General features: G+C 37.8%; 2 protein-coding genes and 1 long non-coding RNA gene across 4 annotated transcripts; 1 reads left to right on the forward strand and 2 right to left on the reverse strand.

The window, feature by feature from the left end:
- Window positions 1-58: 58 nt before the first annotated feature.
- On the reverse strand, window positions 59-5,661 carry bag1 (BAG cochaperone 1). The gene is made up of 7 exons (XM_088643457.1): window positions 5,526-5,661; window positions 4,897-5,022; window positions 3,537-3,619; window positions 2,715-2,828; window positions 2,086-2,193; window positions 983-1,045; window positions 59-553 (listed from the first exon to the last, which is right to left on the reverse strand). The coding sequence occupies exons 1-7, from the start codon at window positions 5,560-5,562 to the stop codon at window positions 464-466; spliced, it is 621 nt and encodes a 206-aa protein (XP_088499583.1). The 5' UTR covers window positions 5,563-5,661; the 3' UTR covers window positions 59-463.
- A 75-nt stretch (window positions 5,662-5,736) lies between these two features.
- Window positions 5,737-10,334, forward strand: LOC148657342 (uncharacterized). Its single transcript, XR_015940937.1, has 3 exons — window positions 5,737-6,408; window positions 7,037-7,141; window positions 7,643-10,334. It is a non-coding gene; the product is annotated as an uncharacterized LOC148657342 (long non-coding RNA).
- Window positions 10,132-18,919, reverse strand: LOC148657343 (charged multivesicular body protein 5). 2 transcript variants are annotated; one of them, XM_088643456.1, is made up of 9 exons: window positions 18,726-18,905; window positions 16,680-16,818; window positions 16,164-16,268; window positions 14,142-14,188; window positions 13,101-13,194; window positions 12,680-12,751; window positions 11,941-12,049; window positions 11,181-11,296; window positions 10,132-10,582 (listed from the first exon to the last, which is right to left on the reverse strand). In XM_088643456.1, the coding sequence occupies exons 3-9, from the start codon at window positions 16,191-16,193 to the stop codon at window positions 10,532-10,534; spliced, it is 519 nt and encodes a 172-aa protein (XP_088499582.1). In that variant the 5' UTR covers window positions 16,194-16,268; window positions 16,680-16,818; window positions 18,726-18,905; the 3' UTR covers window positions 10,132-10,531. The 2 variants fall into 2 exon arrangements, with proteins under 2 accessions (XP_088499582.1, XP_088499581.1); XM_088643455.1 differs by lacking the exon at window positions 16,680-16,818 and having other exon boundaries at window positions 18,726-18,919.
- Window positions 18,920-19,320: the final 401 nt, after the last annotated feature.

Genomic DNA, 19,320 nt, shown 5'->3' on the forward strand with positions numbered 1-19,320 from the left:
AGCAAATTCTGTCAGTCACATTGACCCCATTATACTCAGAAATGACCACACAAATGGAAACACCTCAGAAATTACTTTAATTAAAACACCAACCAGAAATACAAGAACAAGTACAGGGCTTCACAAGATAAGCAGTTTGTGGCATCCATAAAAACAAAACTTCAAAGAAGTGCTGGTTTAAGGGAGTACAGTTACATGACTGATAATCATCTTGATCAATTTGAGGTTTACTGACAGTAAGGAAATGTTTATACAACAACAGACTGACACATATTGTTTACCTGCCTCTGATCTAGTCTTTGAAGAACTACAGTAATAGTTTTCCAGAAATGAAAAAAAAATGCTTAATGTTTTGCTTACTGCAGATAAATAACCTACTCCAAACAAGGAGCACTCTCTTGTGGTTTATATTGCTCACAGAGCAACGAACTAGGAACTACTATGAGCTGGCTTTCTAGACATGCTATTCAGCCAGTGCCAAGTTCTTTGACTGTATCTTTGCCAGGTGATCTGAAATTCCAGCTTCTATCTTGTCGCACTGAGCCAGGCATGCCTGTGGGAGGTGGGGGAAATGGCAGAATGAAGGTGAGACATTCAAAATCTTGGGCAAAGATGCTGAAAATAACTGGCCAAAAAAAGACTTCTGTCTGAAATGTCTTCAGGTTATACATATTAGCCTCATCCTACATTACCAATTAAATGCAGTAATATGACAAGAAACTGTCATATGTTGTTGAGCTCAATCTCCAATGTGTAAGTAAATGTTTATTTGAAGAAGCCAACTCTGGTAGCCACAGGGTACAAAACAGAACACTTTGGGGGACTGAGATAAAGTTTCTGACAACAAATCTCTTATCAACGAGCAAGGATTGAATATGTTCTTGTTAAAAAAAAAGAAAAAACTGCATTTCAGATCATCACAGCATTTTATTCCTGTTCATTCAGTTACCACATTAATCAACAACAGTACTGAAGACCTCACCTGCACAGTTTTAACCAGTCCTTTCCTCTTCATTCTGCAGTCATTAAAATTCTCTGGAAAGGTCTGAAAAAAATTAAATAAACCGCTTTCTTCAATGTTTGCTTTCATTCATCTCAAAACCAGAAACTACACAAAAAAAGACTTAAAAGGCTACATGTGAAGGTTTAATGATTAGTCTGTAGTGCACCACACTGAAATGCTTTACTATCACTTACGGTCAGCTACGACTTCACAGAAAGGACTTCCAAACAAGTGCTTTTGTAAAATGTAATCAACGGTTTCTACATATCGTCCAGACAGAATATTCTACAATTGTAATTCAGTTGAAAACTGTATCCCCAATTGCTCTGTTTTTACAAAATATTCACAAAGTTCCTTGTAAAGAATAAACAAAACTTGCAGCAATTTAGTTATCAGGGTAGCAAACATACGGATAGGTCTGCTTCATTATTATAACTAATAAAGCGTCAGACAATGTGTACAGGCTAAATTTGAAAAAGAAATTTAACACTACTGAAACAATCTCTAACATTTTCATTTAAAAAATCTCACAGTGTCTTGTCATTACTTATGCTGTCTCTATGAAGTAAGAAAGACTTTTCATGGGAACTGAAAAGTGGTTTGTGGTTGAGCTCAAACACTTTGTTTTCAGTTGAGTGCAGAGAAGGGTTTATAGAAGAGAGAGCTGTGGACACAAGATTCTCGCTGTATCTTCACAGAAACGGCAGACAGTTGTGACGGACAGCAGCTGCCACCTACAGTAATCACACAAGACAGAGGCTGTTGAAAACAGCACAACACCTCCATAAAAAACTAGGAAACAGGATAAAAGCAGAGGAGAAAGCTGCCATTAAGTTGTCAATGGGCTTTTTAGAGCCTCCCTCTTTTACAGTTAATTAAAAATGAATTCATATATTTTCTACCTCACCCTCTTTTCAGTCCTCATTCCTACAAACGCTCTAGTTGTGGAGTTAATATTAGTTTCTTGTATTACTGGGAGTGCCTTTGCACGCTCTGGATGTGGGTTAAATTGTGATCTTGAAATACAATGTGCTGGGTGGACAACAATACAGTTAGGCTTCATATTCACATTCTTAGAGTACCATGGCATCCATTTGTTCCAGAAATTTCATAAACTGCTCAGCTGCCCCTTTCACTCTCTGATCAAGCTTGTTCAAAGCTTCAGCCTGTAGGTCCTTTGCCAAGAAGCCCTGCATAGAAAAATAAAACATAAGGACAAGTAAAATACTGTAAAAACAGTAAACACAACCTTTAGAATTAATACTATAATTTACTTTAAACTTCCTCTTGATTATTCTGAATACACAAAAGGTTTATTACCACTGCTGACACTTAAAAGTCTGATATCAAAGAGTAGCCGACTTCAATGATTTTAATTAACTGAGACCCGATGACCAGGACACAATGCAGTTGGGTACCTTTACCATATCTGCTGTATTCTTTACTGTTTTCAACTGTGTATTTTGAAGTTCTTGTGTTGTATCACGTAATAAGCCTAACTGGCAGTTCAGGGATCTGTTAAATACTACAGAATAGCAGGAAAGTTCCTTCCTTCATGTAGGGGTGTTTGCTTACTTTCAACAAATATGGTGTAATTCCATGGGAAGCACCAGTCTTATGTTTTAAACTTTCTGCCAGAAAATGGAACAACAATATGATTGATCACAAGTTTGTACAGGCCCCCCACAGCCAAACTCAGAATACTACTCACGTTCTTCAAGCCTGTCAGCTCACCATCCACTTTTTCAAGCTTCTTAGTAGTCTGTTCAACCGACTTCTCAATATCTTTCAGTTTCTTCAATTCCAACTCCTCTTCCGGGCTATTCTAGAAAGAGGAAATCACAGTTTGCTACAATTTGTATTCAAGAAAACAACTGACACCAACTTTCTACATAATTTGATTGGAATTATGCATTTCATCATGGCTATATAGACTTGGTCTGCTGGAACCAAAATGAAATTTGAAATTTGAAATTAGCTAGTAAAAGAAAAATCAAAATGCCATTCCATCCATGTCTGAAAGGAAAAACACACTTCTTACCTAGCTTTGATTTCTGTCATAGGAAAAAATCATTATTATCTATGCAGATATACAGTTTTTATTAAAGCAAAACACCTGCCCTTGATGTTACAAAAAAAAGTTATGGTAGGGGCAGCAGTGGTTAGTGTTCAGGATTTGTAATTGGAAGGCTGTCAGTTTAAATCCTTAGTAAGACACCTATACCCTTGAGTAAGGTACTTCATTTGTAAAGATAACAACTGTATGAGTACAAATTTAAGTTGCTTTGGATAAAAGAATTAGCCAAATAAATCTATAAACAGTAAACAATGAAATACTGCAGTTTCTTAGGAATCACTGTACCATCATCTGAAGCTCAAGGTCTCTATGGCTTGATTTCTGCAGGGTTTATATGGCAAGCAAGATCAAGATCTTAAAAACAGCTGACGTGTTGACTTAACCCATGTTCAATCAAGGAATCAAGATCTGATATGGAAGAAACCACCTGATGCCAGATAAGAGAAGTATTCTTACCCTTTTTCCTATCAACATGAGTTTACACCCCTGCTTTATCCCAAAGCCTGACAGGGGCTGATCCATCTCCCTTAGAGACTTCCCTGAAAAGAGGGCAATGAGACCCACATTGTGAAAACAAGTAAACAGATACTATCACTCACACATAAGAGGCTACATGATGTGGCAGCTAAATTTTAAAACTCCTCTAACTCCTCAGTGTCTATATTTAGCCCTGAGAAACGGGTAGGTCACTCATGCCCAGCTGCCAATACACTTGGTACAGGATTTACTTGATAGATAGACCCAATTCTGGACAGTGAGTTCATTGTTAGGAACTGAAACAACTGTTAAAAGTGTCAGCTCTGATTCATCTGTTATAATTAATACTGACAAAACTAAATTAACACCATGTTGGCTTCAAGTAGTATTTGACTAAGGTAAGGGATATATTAAGATAATGCTATCTTAAAAACATGTTTAGAATTTCATGTATGGAAAACCCGAAATCCCACCTGGAATACTCTGTACAATTCTGGTTCCCCTGTAACCAAATGGGCATAGCCACTTCAAAAGCTTAAAGGGAAACATTTGGTTTCTGGCCCTAAATGAATTGCAGACAGATTAAAGAAACTGAATCTCATCAATAATGAACAAAGACACAGAAGTACTGGCATGTATTAACCCAAGTCAGAGTTCACAGTGACCAATGACCCAATGACAATAACAGAAATGTGAAGAGTGTGTATTTAGGGTTAGGTATCCGGAACATTCTGCCACCCATGCTGTTAAAGAAGGCTTCCTGGCATCCTACAAGAAACAAACAAACTAAGCTTTTGGATCAGCAAACAAATAAGCGAAATGGGCCAAATGATTTCCTCCTGTTTATAACTGTCCTTATGTTTGTAATTCATGAAAAAAAATCACAGTCACTTTAATTTTGCTAATTGTATTTGAATTGCACATAGTGAAAAGACCATAGGGTGGCATGGTGACGCAGTAGTTAGCATTGCTGCCTCTTAGTGCAGAGGCCCTGCCTTCAATTCCAGACCTGGGGTGCTATGTGTGTGGAGTTTGTATGTTCTCCCTGTATTTGTGTGGGGTTTCCTCCCAGTATGTGTTTGTGTCTGTGGGTGTCTTGCAATGGACTGGCTTCCCATACAGGGTGTATCCTGCCTTCTTCCCTTGTTTGCCAAGACAGACTCAAGTTCTCCAACAACCCTGCTGGATAATGCGGTTAGAAAATGGATGAAGGACAAACAGGTGGAAGAATTGAAACTGCTATTACGTGTTGTGAGAAAGAGAATGACTACATTTTTTTTATGACAGATCTACATCAAACGTTTTTAAAGAACGGATTTGTTATCCGTCACTCTTTCACCTTTGAAAATAAGTTTTTGGGAGGGGACCGGCACCCCCGTGACGCCAGCGACCGCTTCAGCCAAATCCTTCAACAGTGGCTCCTGGTTCTCCTGCCCGGCGACATTGATGCTGTGCTTGGCAGTACCTGTGCAAACAACAGAATGTGCTCGAAAATCACCTCCAGAACCTCCCTAAAAATGCAATTTCAGATGCCTTACATGTTTCTCGGAAGATCTTCAATTTATTATACACAAAAAACATGTCCCACGAAACTTTGTGAAAGTCCCGGCATGATATCTCTAAACAATCGCGGATCGTGACTTCTTTCGGAGGATACGGCTAGCCATTCTGGAGAAAACGGGGAAATGCGTTTTCTTAACCCCTTTTTTCTGCATAATGAAGACAAATACTCGTTACGAATTAGTGTCATATTTTTGTCGCATGCCTACTTTGTTAACTAAATTCATATTTAATTCATTATTATGAAATACTTGACATTCACACAGGAGTTAAAGGCAGGTAGCTAATTGTTAAGACTACTAAATTAAGAAAAACACCAAACATTAAGTATCTTTAAACTAAGATATACTATTAGCTTAAAATCATTCTTGAAAACAAAGTATTCGAAATAGATACATCAAATATTACCATATGTAACAGTCACCGTTACAGTATTTTCGGCCATGTCTTCAGCAAATCGGTAAACACACACACCGATACCGACACTTCCTGAACACACAGGAACTCTACAGCCATCTTTATGCGGGGCAAATGATTTCTACGGTATAACTTATACTATAAGAGCATTACGGAGAGCGGAGAGAAACACACGGTACACACGTTTTGAAAGAAAAACCTTTATAAAACAGAAGTAGTGATCCTTTTTATGATTGTGTCTAAACGTAATAATTGCATAACTTTATTGTTTATTGCCATTAATGTGTTCATGATACAAAACGTTTTGAACATGAATTTGTCAAAACCAAAGAAAAATGAAAGAGCAAAGGACTGTACATCAACATTGCACCCAGCTATGCACAACTTTACATTATACTACAACTATGTCCGTTACCGTCCTGCTGATAATTATAAAAACAAAACAATGTTTCTGACTATTTCTCAACTTTGTCATAGCTGTCATCTGTTAGCTTCCTGATTTCACACAGGCAACACCATTGCTACCATAACAACTACTGTAGCAACTAATAACAGCCACAACACTCAAACTTTAGGCCATAAACAAATGTCTTGTAGCGAAGAATTTAACCTGACATGTTGAAAGATAATCAGAACTGCTAATTCAAATGATTTCCAGAAGATACGAAAAGCAGCTTTATACCTGATAGTGCCGTAATTCTGGATTTGTTAAACAAAGTCAAAACTAAGAATACTGTACAAGTTATGTCAGATAGTTACATGGGCCAAGGAATGCACAATTAGATTGGCAAACAAACTCATTAGAAATCTATGTACTGTACTTACCTGTACATTTGCAAAGATGTGTCGCTGGGGGTGCACGACTGTAGATACGGTAAGATATATTTTTAAAAACTTTTCTACATTACCAATAATCAGATGCTTTACAAATATTCTTATTTCAATTACAAATGAATTATGACTAAGTGTGAATTAAAATGAACAGTGTGGTGGTGCAGTGGTTAGCAATGATGGCGGAGTGCTGGAGCCCAGAGTTCAATTCCAGACCTTGGGTGCTGTCTGTGGGGTGTTTGTATGTTCTCCCTATGTTTGTGTGGGTTTCCTGCTCAGGTACTCTGCTTTCCTCCTGTTGTCCAAAGGCTTACAGGTAGGTTAAGTGCCTTCTGGGAAAACCGGCCATGGTGTGAGTGTGTGTATCTGTGAGTGCTCTTTCTGTGCCCATTCCTTGCCAGGATAGATTCTGGCTCCTCTACAACCCTGAATTGGAAGAAGTAAGGAAAATGGATGGATATAAGTTAAAATATTACGAAATCATTTGCCTGACCCACATGGCCCATGTTGTGCTGTCTCTTGATGAGTGCAGTGCCGTATGTCAGTAATTTCTCGAGCTGCTGTTGTATTGGCTCTGTTGTCTTTGTTAAATATGACAAATACGCATAGAGAATGTTCTTTGCTCAAGCTCCCCAGAAAGCTACATCTAATCTCATCTGATTGCTTCGCAGACTTACATGTGCAAGTGGTGTGGAACAAGGTACTGTAAAGAATGCCTTAAAGGGGACTTTACAGGGGTGATGAAGGAAGCTGACAAGTGCAGAAAATGTTTCCAGGTAAAAAAAAAGAAAACACCACACAGCATTGTTTTCTACTGCTTTGCTTTTTCGGTGAAATTTCCTGTTAAAAATAATTATTTGCATTTTTATTCCAGTGTTGTTTATTCTAATTTTGCTCATGCACTGTACATTAAACCCACATATTGAATTTGAGACTTTCTATGGCTCTGGTCTACAATCTGTTGAAGGAGTATTGAGTTCATTTTTATATCTCGGGTCAGATTAAATCAAAGTCTTAACCATAATAAAGTTTAATTATTTAGACAGAGTAACTCCTGATTTTATACAGGCTCTTAACTATGTGTATTTTTCAATCATAATAATGACCATTTTTGAGGACATAAATATTTATCTACCATACAGGAGATGATAGAATGTATTTTCATTACCAGTAATTTGCTTTTCCTTTTATTTTCAAAAGGAACCCATATGATCATAGAAACAAAAACCATTGCATAACAAAAACCAATCAAATAAAACGATTTTATTTTTTGGCAGAGGAAATGTCAAGGTCAGAGGGTAGAGTTTGTGCCCAGAGCCCCTTCTAATCCATCTGAGAAGAGGCCAAAGAGCAGAAAATCTAAATCTCCCAAGAAGAAACAATCAAAAGGCAAAAAGAAACTGGGAAAAAAGAAGAGAAAATAAATGATCGTTAAACAATATACGCAGGTTGGCACCTCCAGTGTTTGATAACTCCTTCTGGATTTAGAGGCACAAAACAGTTAACACCTGACTTGGAAAAAAACACATCTAATTTCACTTTTTAGCCACTTAATTAGTTCACTTAAGGCTTTCTGAGATGGAAAGAAAATCAGAGTGGCAGGAGAGAAGTGTTGTAGGAACTAGACACATTGATCCAATTAACATTTATAACATTGCTATTTCTACACCACCTTGAAATGCTGTAGATGAGTTTGTCCATCGCATATGCAGACACGTTTTTTTGTCATTCTTGTATTTTCCCTTATGCGGGTGTGACTCTGCTTGAAGGCCGTTTGGGACAAGAGTACTTGTTTCAGATATGGATTATGAAAGGGTATATGTTGTAATTGGCTGCTTTGTTGGTAAGATCTCATAGTAAAATGAGTTAGTAAAGTAGTAAAATGTTAAATGATAGTAAAATGATCAACATCAGGCATATAGTCAGCTGGAAATTGAACATTCTTGACGAAACTACAGTAGGTGCACTTTATAGACTGCATTCCTGGATTCATTAATTGAATGTATTCAAGTAACAAAGTCAGTACTAAGCTCAGACCTTTTCAGAGCACCATGGTTCATCAAGTTTGATTGTTCATAATCAATATTGGGAAGTACAGAATTCACCTAAATGAATACAAGAGAATTAAAGGCTTCACTAACTGTTCACGAAAATTAAAAATAGACCTGGACTTTTATTGATAGTTTTCATTTGGAGCAATTGGTCTAGTCCACAATATCCATCCATGCAGTTTCTAATTGCTTTATCCAATAGAGAGTCATAGGGGAGCCAGAGTCTATTCTGGCAAGCTGGATAAAGTGGTTGGAAAATGGAAGGACATGATTTAGCTATGCTTTTGAATTTTAACATTAGAAGCTACGTTAAGACACAACAATATTTATCACAGACTACAAAGTATTTGGAAAGCTCACAAATCCCAATACAAATTGCACAAAGTATCTTTTTCCATCACGGAAGAAGAAAGAAGAGCTCAGTTATCTCAATTTGTAAACACTCCTCTCACACAAAGTCCTGTCCTGTAATTTAGACCATAGATCTAAAAGTTTATTCCCCGAGAGCCTATTTTTCTGTTCTACCAGAACTCTATTTGCACAGTTGGCCTACCTATTTAAAAGCATAATTGAAATCTTTCTAACTGGGATTTGAGTTGTTATATAAATAGATCAAATTGAATGAAGTGAATGTTCTTAAGCATAAAAAACTTAAATAAAATGTTTAATGGACTAGTCATATTGTAGGTTCTGAGAGTTGAGTTTGACACCCCTGGTCTAGACTTGGTCAGTTTGAGACTGGAATGTCCACAGTAATGCCCGATATCTGGTGAATGATTAATCAAGCACCATGCAGTTAGGTTGACGGGTTGATTGGGAGGTATGCTCAGCTTGTCCTTTGACCTGTGGCCCCTTTGACCTCCTGAGTGATCGCAAGCTGCATCACCCCTCCAGTCAATGCTGCCTCTGGGATAAAGAGCCATGAAGCTCGTAGAGAGTAAAGGGCAAATGGCTTTGATGAACGTTAATTTCCCTCCTCTTCATACAGCCGCTGTTTCCAGATGTGGAAAGACTATATTTAAATGACAATTCCAGTTTTAAAAACTAATTAAATTGTTAAGTCATGCAATTAAATATCTTCGGAATAAGGTTATTTAAACATACTAGCCCGTCAGAATGTAAGAAAATTGTTTGAATCCAAAATGAAATGTTATTAATTTCAGTTACAGTAAAACAGGACCATTAAAACAGTAACTGATCTAGAATTCACTAGTTTCCACAAGCCAGCAGCCATATCGCCCTGTACCTCACAACTAGCAACCCACTGAAGCAAAGCAGGTGTGAGCCAGGTCAGTACCTGGATGAGAGACCCCTGGTTGCTGCTGGAAGAGATGTTAGTGGAGCCAGTAGGGTCTATGGCAGGCAGATAATACTATAAGGCATTTTCCTTTGGACCTCTCAGTGGTCATTAAAAAGAGTAGGGGTGTTACCATGGAGTCCTGGTCAAATTTCCCATTACTAATCACAGCCTCCTAATAATCCCCATCTTTGAAATGGCTTCATCACTCTGTTATGCTCCCCCCGATAGCTGGTGTGTGGTGAGTGTACTGTCCGCACTGTAAACGGCTGCCGTTGAGTCCCCATTACCTGTACTGCGCTTTGAGTGGAGTGTCCAGAAAAGTGCTATACAATAAGAATAAGGAATTATTAAGTTACAGCATCTTTAAGAATGCTGAACAATTTCTGAATTTTGAATGAATTTAAGACAAAAACAATGCTTTAAAATGTATAATTTATTAATTTTATTTAAAGGAGTTACACAGTGTTATTTTACAGAATGAAAAGCAGCCTCCTACCAGAAACCCTTTACATGTTTAGAAACAAAAATCAGGAGCTTCAAATTCCTTATTAGGGCAAGACTTATAGTCTTCATTCAATAAACCAAATTAAAAATTGGTTTAGGAAAGTAAAAAAAAAAGTTTTCAAGACGACACTTAAGTATTGGGGTACAAATTAAAAGTATGAAGGGATGACTAATACATGGTCAAAACTTTCAATTCATACATGCCTCTGGAAAATGGTGATCTTGTTGCACACTCAGGCTATATTGTCAGTTGAATGTATAAATGATATTTTACATATGAAAGTGTATTCCTGAATGGTTTTATTTGCTTCTTATGTAGCAGGGATCTGCGGCAAGCCAAATTCATCCACCAGCACACCATCCTGAAAATACAAAATCCAATGTCACATGAGCAAAACAGAACCATCCAAAATATATATATATATATGCTGAGAAACAGAAAGGTGAAACAATGTTTAGGCCATTAAGCCTTCTTCAGGGGTCAAAGGCATCTTCACCTGAAGAAGGCTTGAAGCAAAATGTTTCAACTTCCCACTTTTCACTTTTCCTTGCTTGTTTGCAGCCAACACAAGATGACACAAGCTTTCCACTTGAAAATCTAAATATTTCAGATTTATAGAAAAAAATCTAAAAGAAATCTCACCATCTCATTTTACAACTTAAAGTGACGCACCCTCGAGCTGTCAGGACGCTTTTGCAAAGCTGTAACCGGTCTTACAGTTTTAAAAGGACAGACAGACTGGTGCAGGTCAAATCTGACAATCTGACTGCTGTAAAAGACCTATTCCGAAAGGTTCCAATATGAAAGGTTGCATATGCTTAAACATTAAGCGTTAAGTTTTACAAAACCCAGAGTTTGATTATTTAAAATCAACAAACTTCAAAATCCCTTGCCCCCCCAAAGGTGAATAAAAAAATCAATGTCATATTATAGTACTTGTGATAAAGTGTGAACTTCACCTTGTTGGTCTTGATGTCACTGGGCACACCTTCGGGAATGGAAGGAACAGACGAAGCTTCATCTAAGTAGGAGGTGTCCTCATCTAACAGCAGCTCATCACCCAGTGCGTCCAACTCTGAGGAGGAGGAACAACACACACACTGACAACAGGCCGCTTCTGGTGCTACAGCTCACAATGGGAACTTACACAGCACATTGATAATGGAAACAGGACATGGACAAGGTCTTGTTCATAATTAGATAAGGCATTGGGGTTTGCTTTTATATGTTGTATCTCAACCTCCGTTTTCTGGCAAGGACACTCAGAGCAAATAGGTGATATCTGTAGTCTTGATGGAGAGAATACAGTCTGTAATAGATGTCTTTACACTGTATTAGAAAACAATATTATAACAGTAACACTGAATTGTTGTGCATATCCCCTTCCAAAGCATGCATATTCATTCATTAATTAGAAATGCATCATTACAACTTTTACCAAAGCCATTTTCTGATATTTAAACAATTCACATTTTTAAAGACATGTTCACTTGGATCAGAAGATATCGAATGTCAGCTTCTTGCCTGTGGTAGAGTGGCTCAAGGTGGCATCTTCACACATGCAACAGACTTCATGTAACATCAAGAGTAAAATAAGTTTCTTAAAAATAAGCTCTAACATGGAGTCCCTAAAATCACTCTGTTTTTACCACAGGAAGGTCATTTCAGATGTTTCTCATCCATGGATTTTCGTATAATTGTGATCACTCGGGCACTTACCTGCTTCCAGGTCATCCTCGTCAATCTCTGGCGTTCCATAGCTGCGGCTCAGCGCCTCTTGAACATCGTTGGCCTCCTCCATCATATCCTCCAGCTGATCCTGCAAGTCCTAGAAGAACAATGTCACAAAGCATGTCATTAGCTTCTGCATTCTCAGATACAGAAAAACCACGTGTGTTCTTATACTACACATGTAGTATAAGAAAGCTGCCCTGACGAGCTCCGTTGGTAAGACGTGAGACTCGTAATCTCAGGGTAGTGGGTTCGTGTCCCACGTCGGGCGCAAGGTTCTCTAATAACCCATACTGGGCACATCTGTGACAACGGCAACACCACTCGCACTATCTGCGCTGACGAAAGGCCTGGCAATCTACTTCTGTATCTTGCCATGATAACTCTATGGATAGTGACGGTGGAACTGTCCATAGGGCCGCCATGAGTTGACACCGACTAGACGGCACTCAACCATCACCAGTATGAGAAAGCAACTCTTAAGTTAAAATGAAAAAAAAAATCTCTAGGTAAGATTAGCAGTGAAGGAAAATGGCTCCACTGTGACCCCTTTTGGATATCTGAGCCAATGGCAAAGCTCAGTTCATCCCAACCTAACTTTAGCAGCTTACATTGACTGTACTGGTGATAATGCATATCCTAGTGCAGTGCAGCAGAATAATGTCTGAAAAGATGAGACCACAACTGAATAATTTACATTTTGGAATAAAAAAAAAGTGTCAGTTACCTCAATCTGATCAATCTTTACTTGCTTGTATGCCTTTTTCATTTCCTTGGCTCCGAGTTTCATGGCGTCCACCTAAAAGACATATTGGCAAGGTAGCGGATCTCAAAGAACTCAGAATACAGTAGGACTCTTTGTTAAAACAGGACAGGTACATAGCTGAAAATTTAATCATCTATTGTTTATTATTACATGACAGTACTACATAACAGTCAAAGAAAACTTAAAATGGAACAAAATGATATAGGAGTAGTACAGGTAATGGAAACAGTTAATAAAATCAAGAGACTCAAAATAGTACATGAGCTGAGATATAGTGGTCTTGTTTTATTCTGCTTATTAGTATTATATCATTCATACAAAACCTGAACGATGCTTACTAAACATTAAGAAATGAAGACAGACAAAATCTGGGAATCCTTACTGTTGTTTTTGTGTCCTTAAGAGTCTGAATTGTATAGTTTGCCTGCTCCATGTTAAAAGATTGCTGCATTAAGTTGTCTCTCTGGCCTTCATACCTGAAACCAGAAACACGTGCTGCGAAGTTAGAAATGACCGTTTAGCCGCTTAATTCTGCATGAGGCAATCATGAAGTTTTTTTTACAGCATTGGTTGAATGTCTCCTCTTTGTTTTCAAAGTATTATATTAAAATAATTTATGTGTGAGGAGGAACAGAGCAGCACTATATCCATTTATTATTTTTGTCAATCTGAATTGTTTCTTGGAATGTATTAATACTGCATTTTTGCCCAAAATATAAATAGTCAAATTTACATTATAGACAAAACCAAACTTCATAACATCAAGAGAGAGTTGGGAAATACACATAAAAGCATCAAAACATTTACCAGGGTTGACTGTTGTTCATTTAAAACATTTTTCTTAGTCATCTTGTTTTAAGTGTCGATAAAACTGAATGAGCCTTTTCGAATACAATGAAATTATTCTAAAGGAAAACTGTGATAATATTTCTCAATGCTGTTAAAAATAAAGCCCTTTGATTTTGTTTATTCACCAATAGACTTTTTTATAAAAGATATTTAAACACCATTTCATTAAACTAAACATAAAACCACATACAAAATCACTGCAAAAAGATAAAAACCTTTAAATAAGTTTCACCCTGCTGCTATCATTCACATTGTTTTTGTTTTTAATTTACATGGATGACAAGCAAAGTTGAACCTAAGGGAGACAAACTTTCTTACCATTACTTTTTTAATCTTGTATTTGCTGTTATTAACATTTTATACTGGTTCATGAGCATACCTGTATAGAATATTTAAGGAGGTTTAACGTAGATATACACTACACTCAATTAGTACACTGATGCCTTTATCATACATTTAACAACTGTATAACAATTTTTTCTATTTTACTTGTTCAGTGTGTACACATCTCACCAGATCCTACTATCAAAGGAGTAATTTTCATTACCCAATGCAGAAGAAAATGATAACTCACATTCTTTTCTGCTTTAGCACTCTCATAGCCTTCTGTTTGACCATGTTCTGAAAAACAGTGCAAATGGAACATCCTATTAGGTTTAAGGCTTTTTTAAATGATTACATTAAAGGAGCAGGAGATGATATTTGTAAAATATTAACAATGACACTCTACAGACATGCTCTGTGTTATCATATTTAACACGTGATTATGTTATGTGGTACTTACCACATGATTATGTCATGTGGTATTTACCACAGGTCATAATTCTCCAGATTTTTAAAAAAATCTAAGCGAGGAAGGAAAAGTCTGGCTTGTGTCTCTTTTTAGAACTATCCCACAATTCAGGCCGTATACCACCAGGATGGAAAAAGGCTACTGTAGTAGTTGCTCTTTGAAACCTGGAAATCCCAGGCTCCTACCAGGTATCCCTGCATATATCAGGCAATAACACTCACCACACCTATGAAACACAAAGAACTGCTGCTGTTTTCATCAGCCTCACCAAGCCTTATAACAAGGTGAGTGAGCAGATCTTATCCCAAAAGTCTCCAGCCTATTACAATGCCGTGCCATCACCTGCCTCATGGCAAACTTGACAACTAAAAATTTACTGTCCAACTTAACATCAGGACCTCCACAGGGCTCCAATCTGGGAGGTGCTTTGTTCAATATCAGTACCATCAGGCTGCTGTTAATGATTTCAGCAAAGCTTGCCAACACAGACAGCTTCTCAGCGGTGAGATCTTGACAGAACTCAAAGACCATCCAGTCCGGTGGAAACTGAGGCCAAGCCCATTGAAGATGGCAGTTTCCACAAATCACTTGGACAACTGCACAGCATGATCCCAGATGAAGGTCCCTTTTCGTGGCTGAAGATTTAGGAGTGACTAGTGTCCATCACACCCTGGAGTTTACCTTGATCACCAGCTTCAAGGAACATCTGAAGACTTTTGAACATTGGTCAAAAGTCAAGCCTAATGTCAAACACATCAGCAGGCTAGCACATACTACCTGGGGTGCTGGACTCCCGTCAAGAATGTGAAACTCGAGCTAAATAGGACAATCCGAATAACTGGAGTCCTCAAGTCGACAACAATGATTTCCAACACATTCAAACACAGCTCTACTGTTGTCTGACCAGCTGGCTACTGATGTTGGTACTTCCACCAACTCACAACGCCAAATGCAACAAAAGCACAAAGTCCAGTTCCCTGCCACTATTTTTTCCTTATGATCTGCAATCAATTGCAGACAAGAGTGGAAACTCTCACCGATGCCGACAAGTACATTAAAGAACTCAGCTAAACAAAATGGCACAAAGCCAAAGTGCTACACAAAGAGTAGGAGCCAACACACAAACTGACATGCTTTGACCTCCCTCAACAACCTCAGAACAATCACAGTTGCTGAAAAAGCCTCTTCCATCAGTGAGGTAACAATGTATTAGCGATAACCCTCTCTGTCTCTGTGGCAATGACCAGAGCACCTGTCATATTATCTATACTTGCTCTAACACAAGATTGGAAAGAGGAATCAAAAGCATGTAACAACCTCAATGCTGCCAATGTAACTCTGCACCCTTGACTATGACAAACAGAGCCTGGATAGACACCATATGAAAGACTGGTTCCTAGTCATATACTGACCAACAATAAAGGCTTATTCAATCATTTGCTTCACAAACTTCAATTATTTTTGTCAATCACACATGAATCACTTTGTGTTAAAAACCAATGGGCATCATTTGCTTTGATCATTTAAAATAATTTAAAATTTGGTTTAATGCATGTCACTCTGTACAACAGTGAACCTTTCCTTATTATAGAAGTAACACGACAGTAACAGTGAAAGATAAAAAAACAGGAAAAGTAACTTATTGTGTATGTGTGAATATTTTTCACCTTTTTTTCTGTTTTCATGTTAAAATAACTTTAGAGGGGCAGAAGAGAAACTTTAACAAGAAAAAAGGACGACTTCAAAACAGTTGCTGCTGTGCCATTCACCTTTATTCTCACAGACCTTGATACATAATCTTACCTTTGAAGGGCCATCTCTCATCTTCTTCATCTGATCCTTGTACTTCACAAGCTCAGCGTCCAACCTGGCTATCTTCTTATCGATAGACTCTGCCCTTGAATCCACCTAGTAGCATGGACAACAAGGGATTAACCAAAAGGTTTCAGATTTTCAAAGCTCTAATCCTATCTAAACAGATTGAAACATCTTGGATACTTCTGCTGCATCTCTTTTCACTTGTGTTTCTTATATGCTTATTCTGTCTTAAAACTGTCTTTTTACACCTACCGTGAAGCACTTTGAGATGCTATTTCAACGTGTATATGAAGTAAGGTGTGGTGTGTTATATGATTTAACCATTTGTTTTAGAAGAAACTGAGCTGAAATTCAACTCAATAGGCTGGAGGTTAATAAGGGAATAATCCCTCTCTCCAATACAGAGTTGTCATTAATTGCCACTAAAATACTTGTGAGGGAGGTTTTAGTAATTCTAGACAAAAGTTACAAAGGTAAGCATTCTTTGTAAAATATTCTTACTATTTCAATGCTGTGCTCCTTTTGAAAGACTTGCGCCTGTTGTCCACTTCTATGCCTGCTGTCAATGTGACACTATAGGCAACTTCCATCCAGGCACAGGGACTCAAATGAGGTTCTCAGGACAGTAAAATACAAAGCACTGACAATAAGGTGAGGATATGAAATAATTGATATGAAATCACTGTTAAATCATTGTCACACCTAGGTCCTTATTTTATCTGCAGGCTAAATTTAGACACATTGCCCTGTCCTCAATAAATTTATCAATTCACCCTGTTTAATTACTAAATACTAAATTATGTGGCTAAATCGTTTATGCAAAGCAGCCATTATTTGCATCTATTTACACAACTAGGTATTTCACTGAAGTAATATGAGAGAAATACCTTGCTCTAGGCTACAAAAGCACCACTGCTCCACACTTACTGCACAGTACTTGGACAGAATGAAGGAAACTACTCAAGCTCTGACTTGGAGTGGGGTTTTAAAAATACTTGCCTGGGATAAAAGGATGGACAGCAATTTCATCTTGCGACCAAACACAACCCTGCACTGAGAGGGACACATTCTTCCCTCATCATTATACATCCCACTTATGGTCAATAAAGTCACATCCCAGGCAGGGAACATGGAGGACACAATAGAATTTTACACAGGGGAGAACACAAAAAGTAATATGCATGCAAATGAACCTGATTCTGTTTAGTATATCAAAAATGCAATCTGTCTGTGTGCAGAATGGGGGTGGGGAGGAATCAATATAAATTTATGCACTTGGCTAAGGGCTACAGTGCACATCATTAACACACAGACTCCTGTATATGTTATGTACACAGTAGTCCTATCCTTTTTAAAATTTTGGTTCAACTTCAGATCAAATATATTACATGACACACATGTCAAGAACAATGAAGGGCTGGCTTTAGTTTTTTCTTCTGTGGGATACAAGAATCACAAAACCTGAAATACAGGCGTGTGGATACACACCCAACGAATAACTCAGTTCGTAAAAGGAAGTAAATGTACGCAGCGTCTACTCAAAGAGTCTCACAACACAGACCACAAAAGAGCAGATACACTACAATTTAAAGACAATGTAGTAATAAGGTGAAACGTCAGGTGGACATTAGAAATGGTACACGTTGGCTGGTGACTTTAGAAAACGTTCGAAGTTACAGCATTAGTCATTAATGTACATAAACTCTTCAGTTTACGTGTTGTTTAGCGTTGTTTTCCTGGATGAGGTGCCAATACTCCAAATATACAGCCAAAAGTAAACGTCATTTTAACTAATATTCAGAATTCATACTTATTATTTCAAGATTTCAGGAAAATTGTAATCACCTCACATAATTATTAGAATTAGAATGGAAAGAAACTTTTTGAAATGGCATTCGGGAACTAAACTGCTGTGTTTCATCTTGAATGTTTCTAATTACAGGGAAGAAACTACAATATCAAATACATTTATGGACATAACGACAAAAAGAACCCTTGACGCATGTGAAGTGGAATAAAACTAACACCGGTACAAACACTTCAACATGTAAAGACAGCATTAGTTATATATCTCTGGACGAACAAGCCGTCTCATTGTTCCGAAACGGTGACAGTTTATTATTTCTTCAATCTAATGGGTTTGACATATCAATCCACCACGACAACTGTCTTATCGGCTACCTACCCGCACGTATTCAATTATTAATTAAGGTGAATCGGCTGCACTACATAAAAAAGTAGTGAACTATTTGCCACATTCACTTTAAGATAAAAAAAACGTCCAGAGACACAGGTACACAAAACACGAACAGCTAATAACAACAAACAAAACCTAATGTTCTGTCAGACGCAGTTGTTTTTACCTCTTACTTCAGACAAATGCCATGGTGGTTTTCGAATCACACCAGTACATCGTAACAATGGGACATTACAAAAGCGACTGTGTTTCACAGTCATGGGACAACGGGCTCGATCAGCCGGGGCCAGACCTGTACCAACAAAACACACTTGGTAATGAACCCTCAGATGTACAGTATATTTACTTACATTTCCAATGCAATCTGTGAGATTCGGTGGAGGTCCTTTAGGTTTAGAGCGACCGAAGAGCCGGTTCATCTTTACTCAAATCGAACACAGAAAGTGTACGGGAAGCAAAACAAAAATGAAAAAAATAAGAGGAAAATATCCAGAACAAACGCCACAGGCCTCTGACCGACCAACAAGGAAACAAGGAAATACACAGTAAAACACCCGGAAACACCCTCGACGTGACGTCACCCCGAAGGACGCCATTGGCGAGTGCAAGAGTCACGAGCTATGATGAAACTTTATTACAATAAAAACCCATTGCACAGTACAGTGTGTTCACTAAGCAGAATTCAGTTATATCGCATTTTAAAACAATTTCCACAACTTAAAATGAGAAAAATGAACATCCCCATTCATGATCACGAACACGTTAAGCCTACTGTATTTGCTTTTCTTCGTCGTGCTTATTTGTGTAAATGTGTACCAAATACAAATAAAACATAAAAATGTAGGATCCAGTATAATTTTATTTCGTTTATTTATAAACGTACAGAGGTTTAACAACAAGTTCCGCTACGGTGCTTTGTCATCTGAACGATTGTTAGTTCTGATG

The sequence above is a fragment of the Lepisosteus platostomus genome, chromosome 8, assembly GCF_059453375.1.
Source record: "Lepisosteus platostomus isolate fLepPlt1 chromosome 8, fLepPlt1.hap1, whole genome shotgun sequence".
Taxonomy (NCBI): domain Eukaryota; kingdom Metazoa; phylum Chordata; class Actinopteri; order Semionotiformes; family Lepisosteidae; genus Lepisosteus; species Lepisosteus platostomus.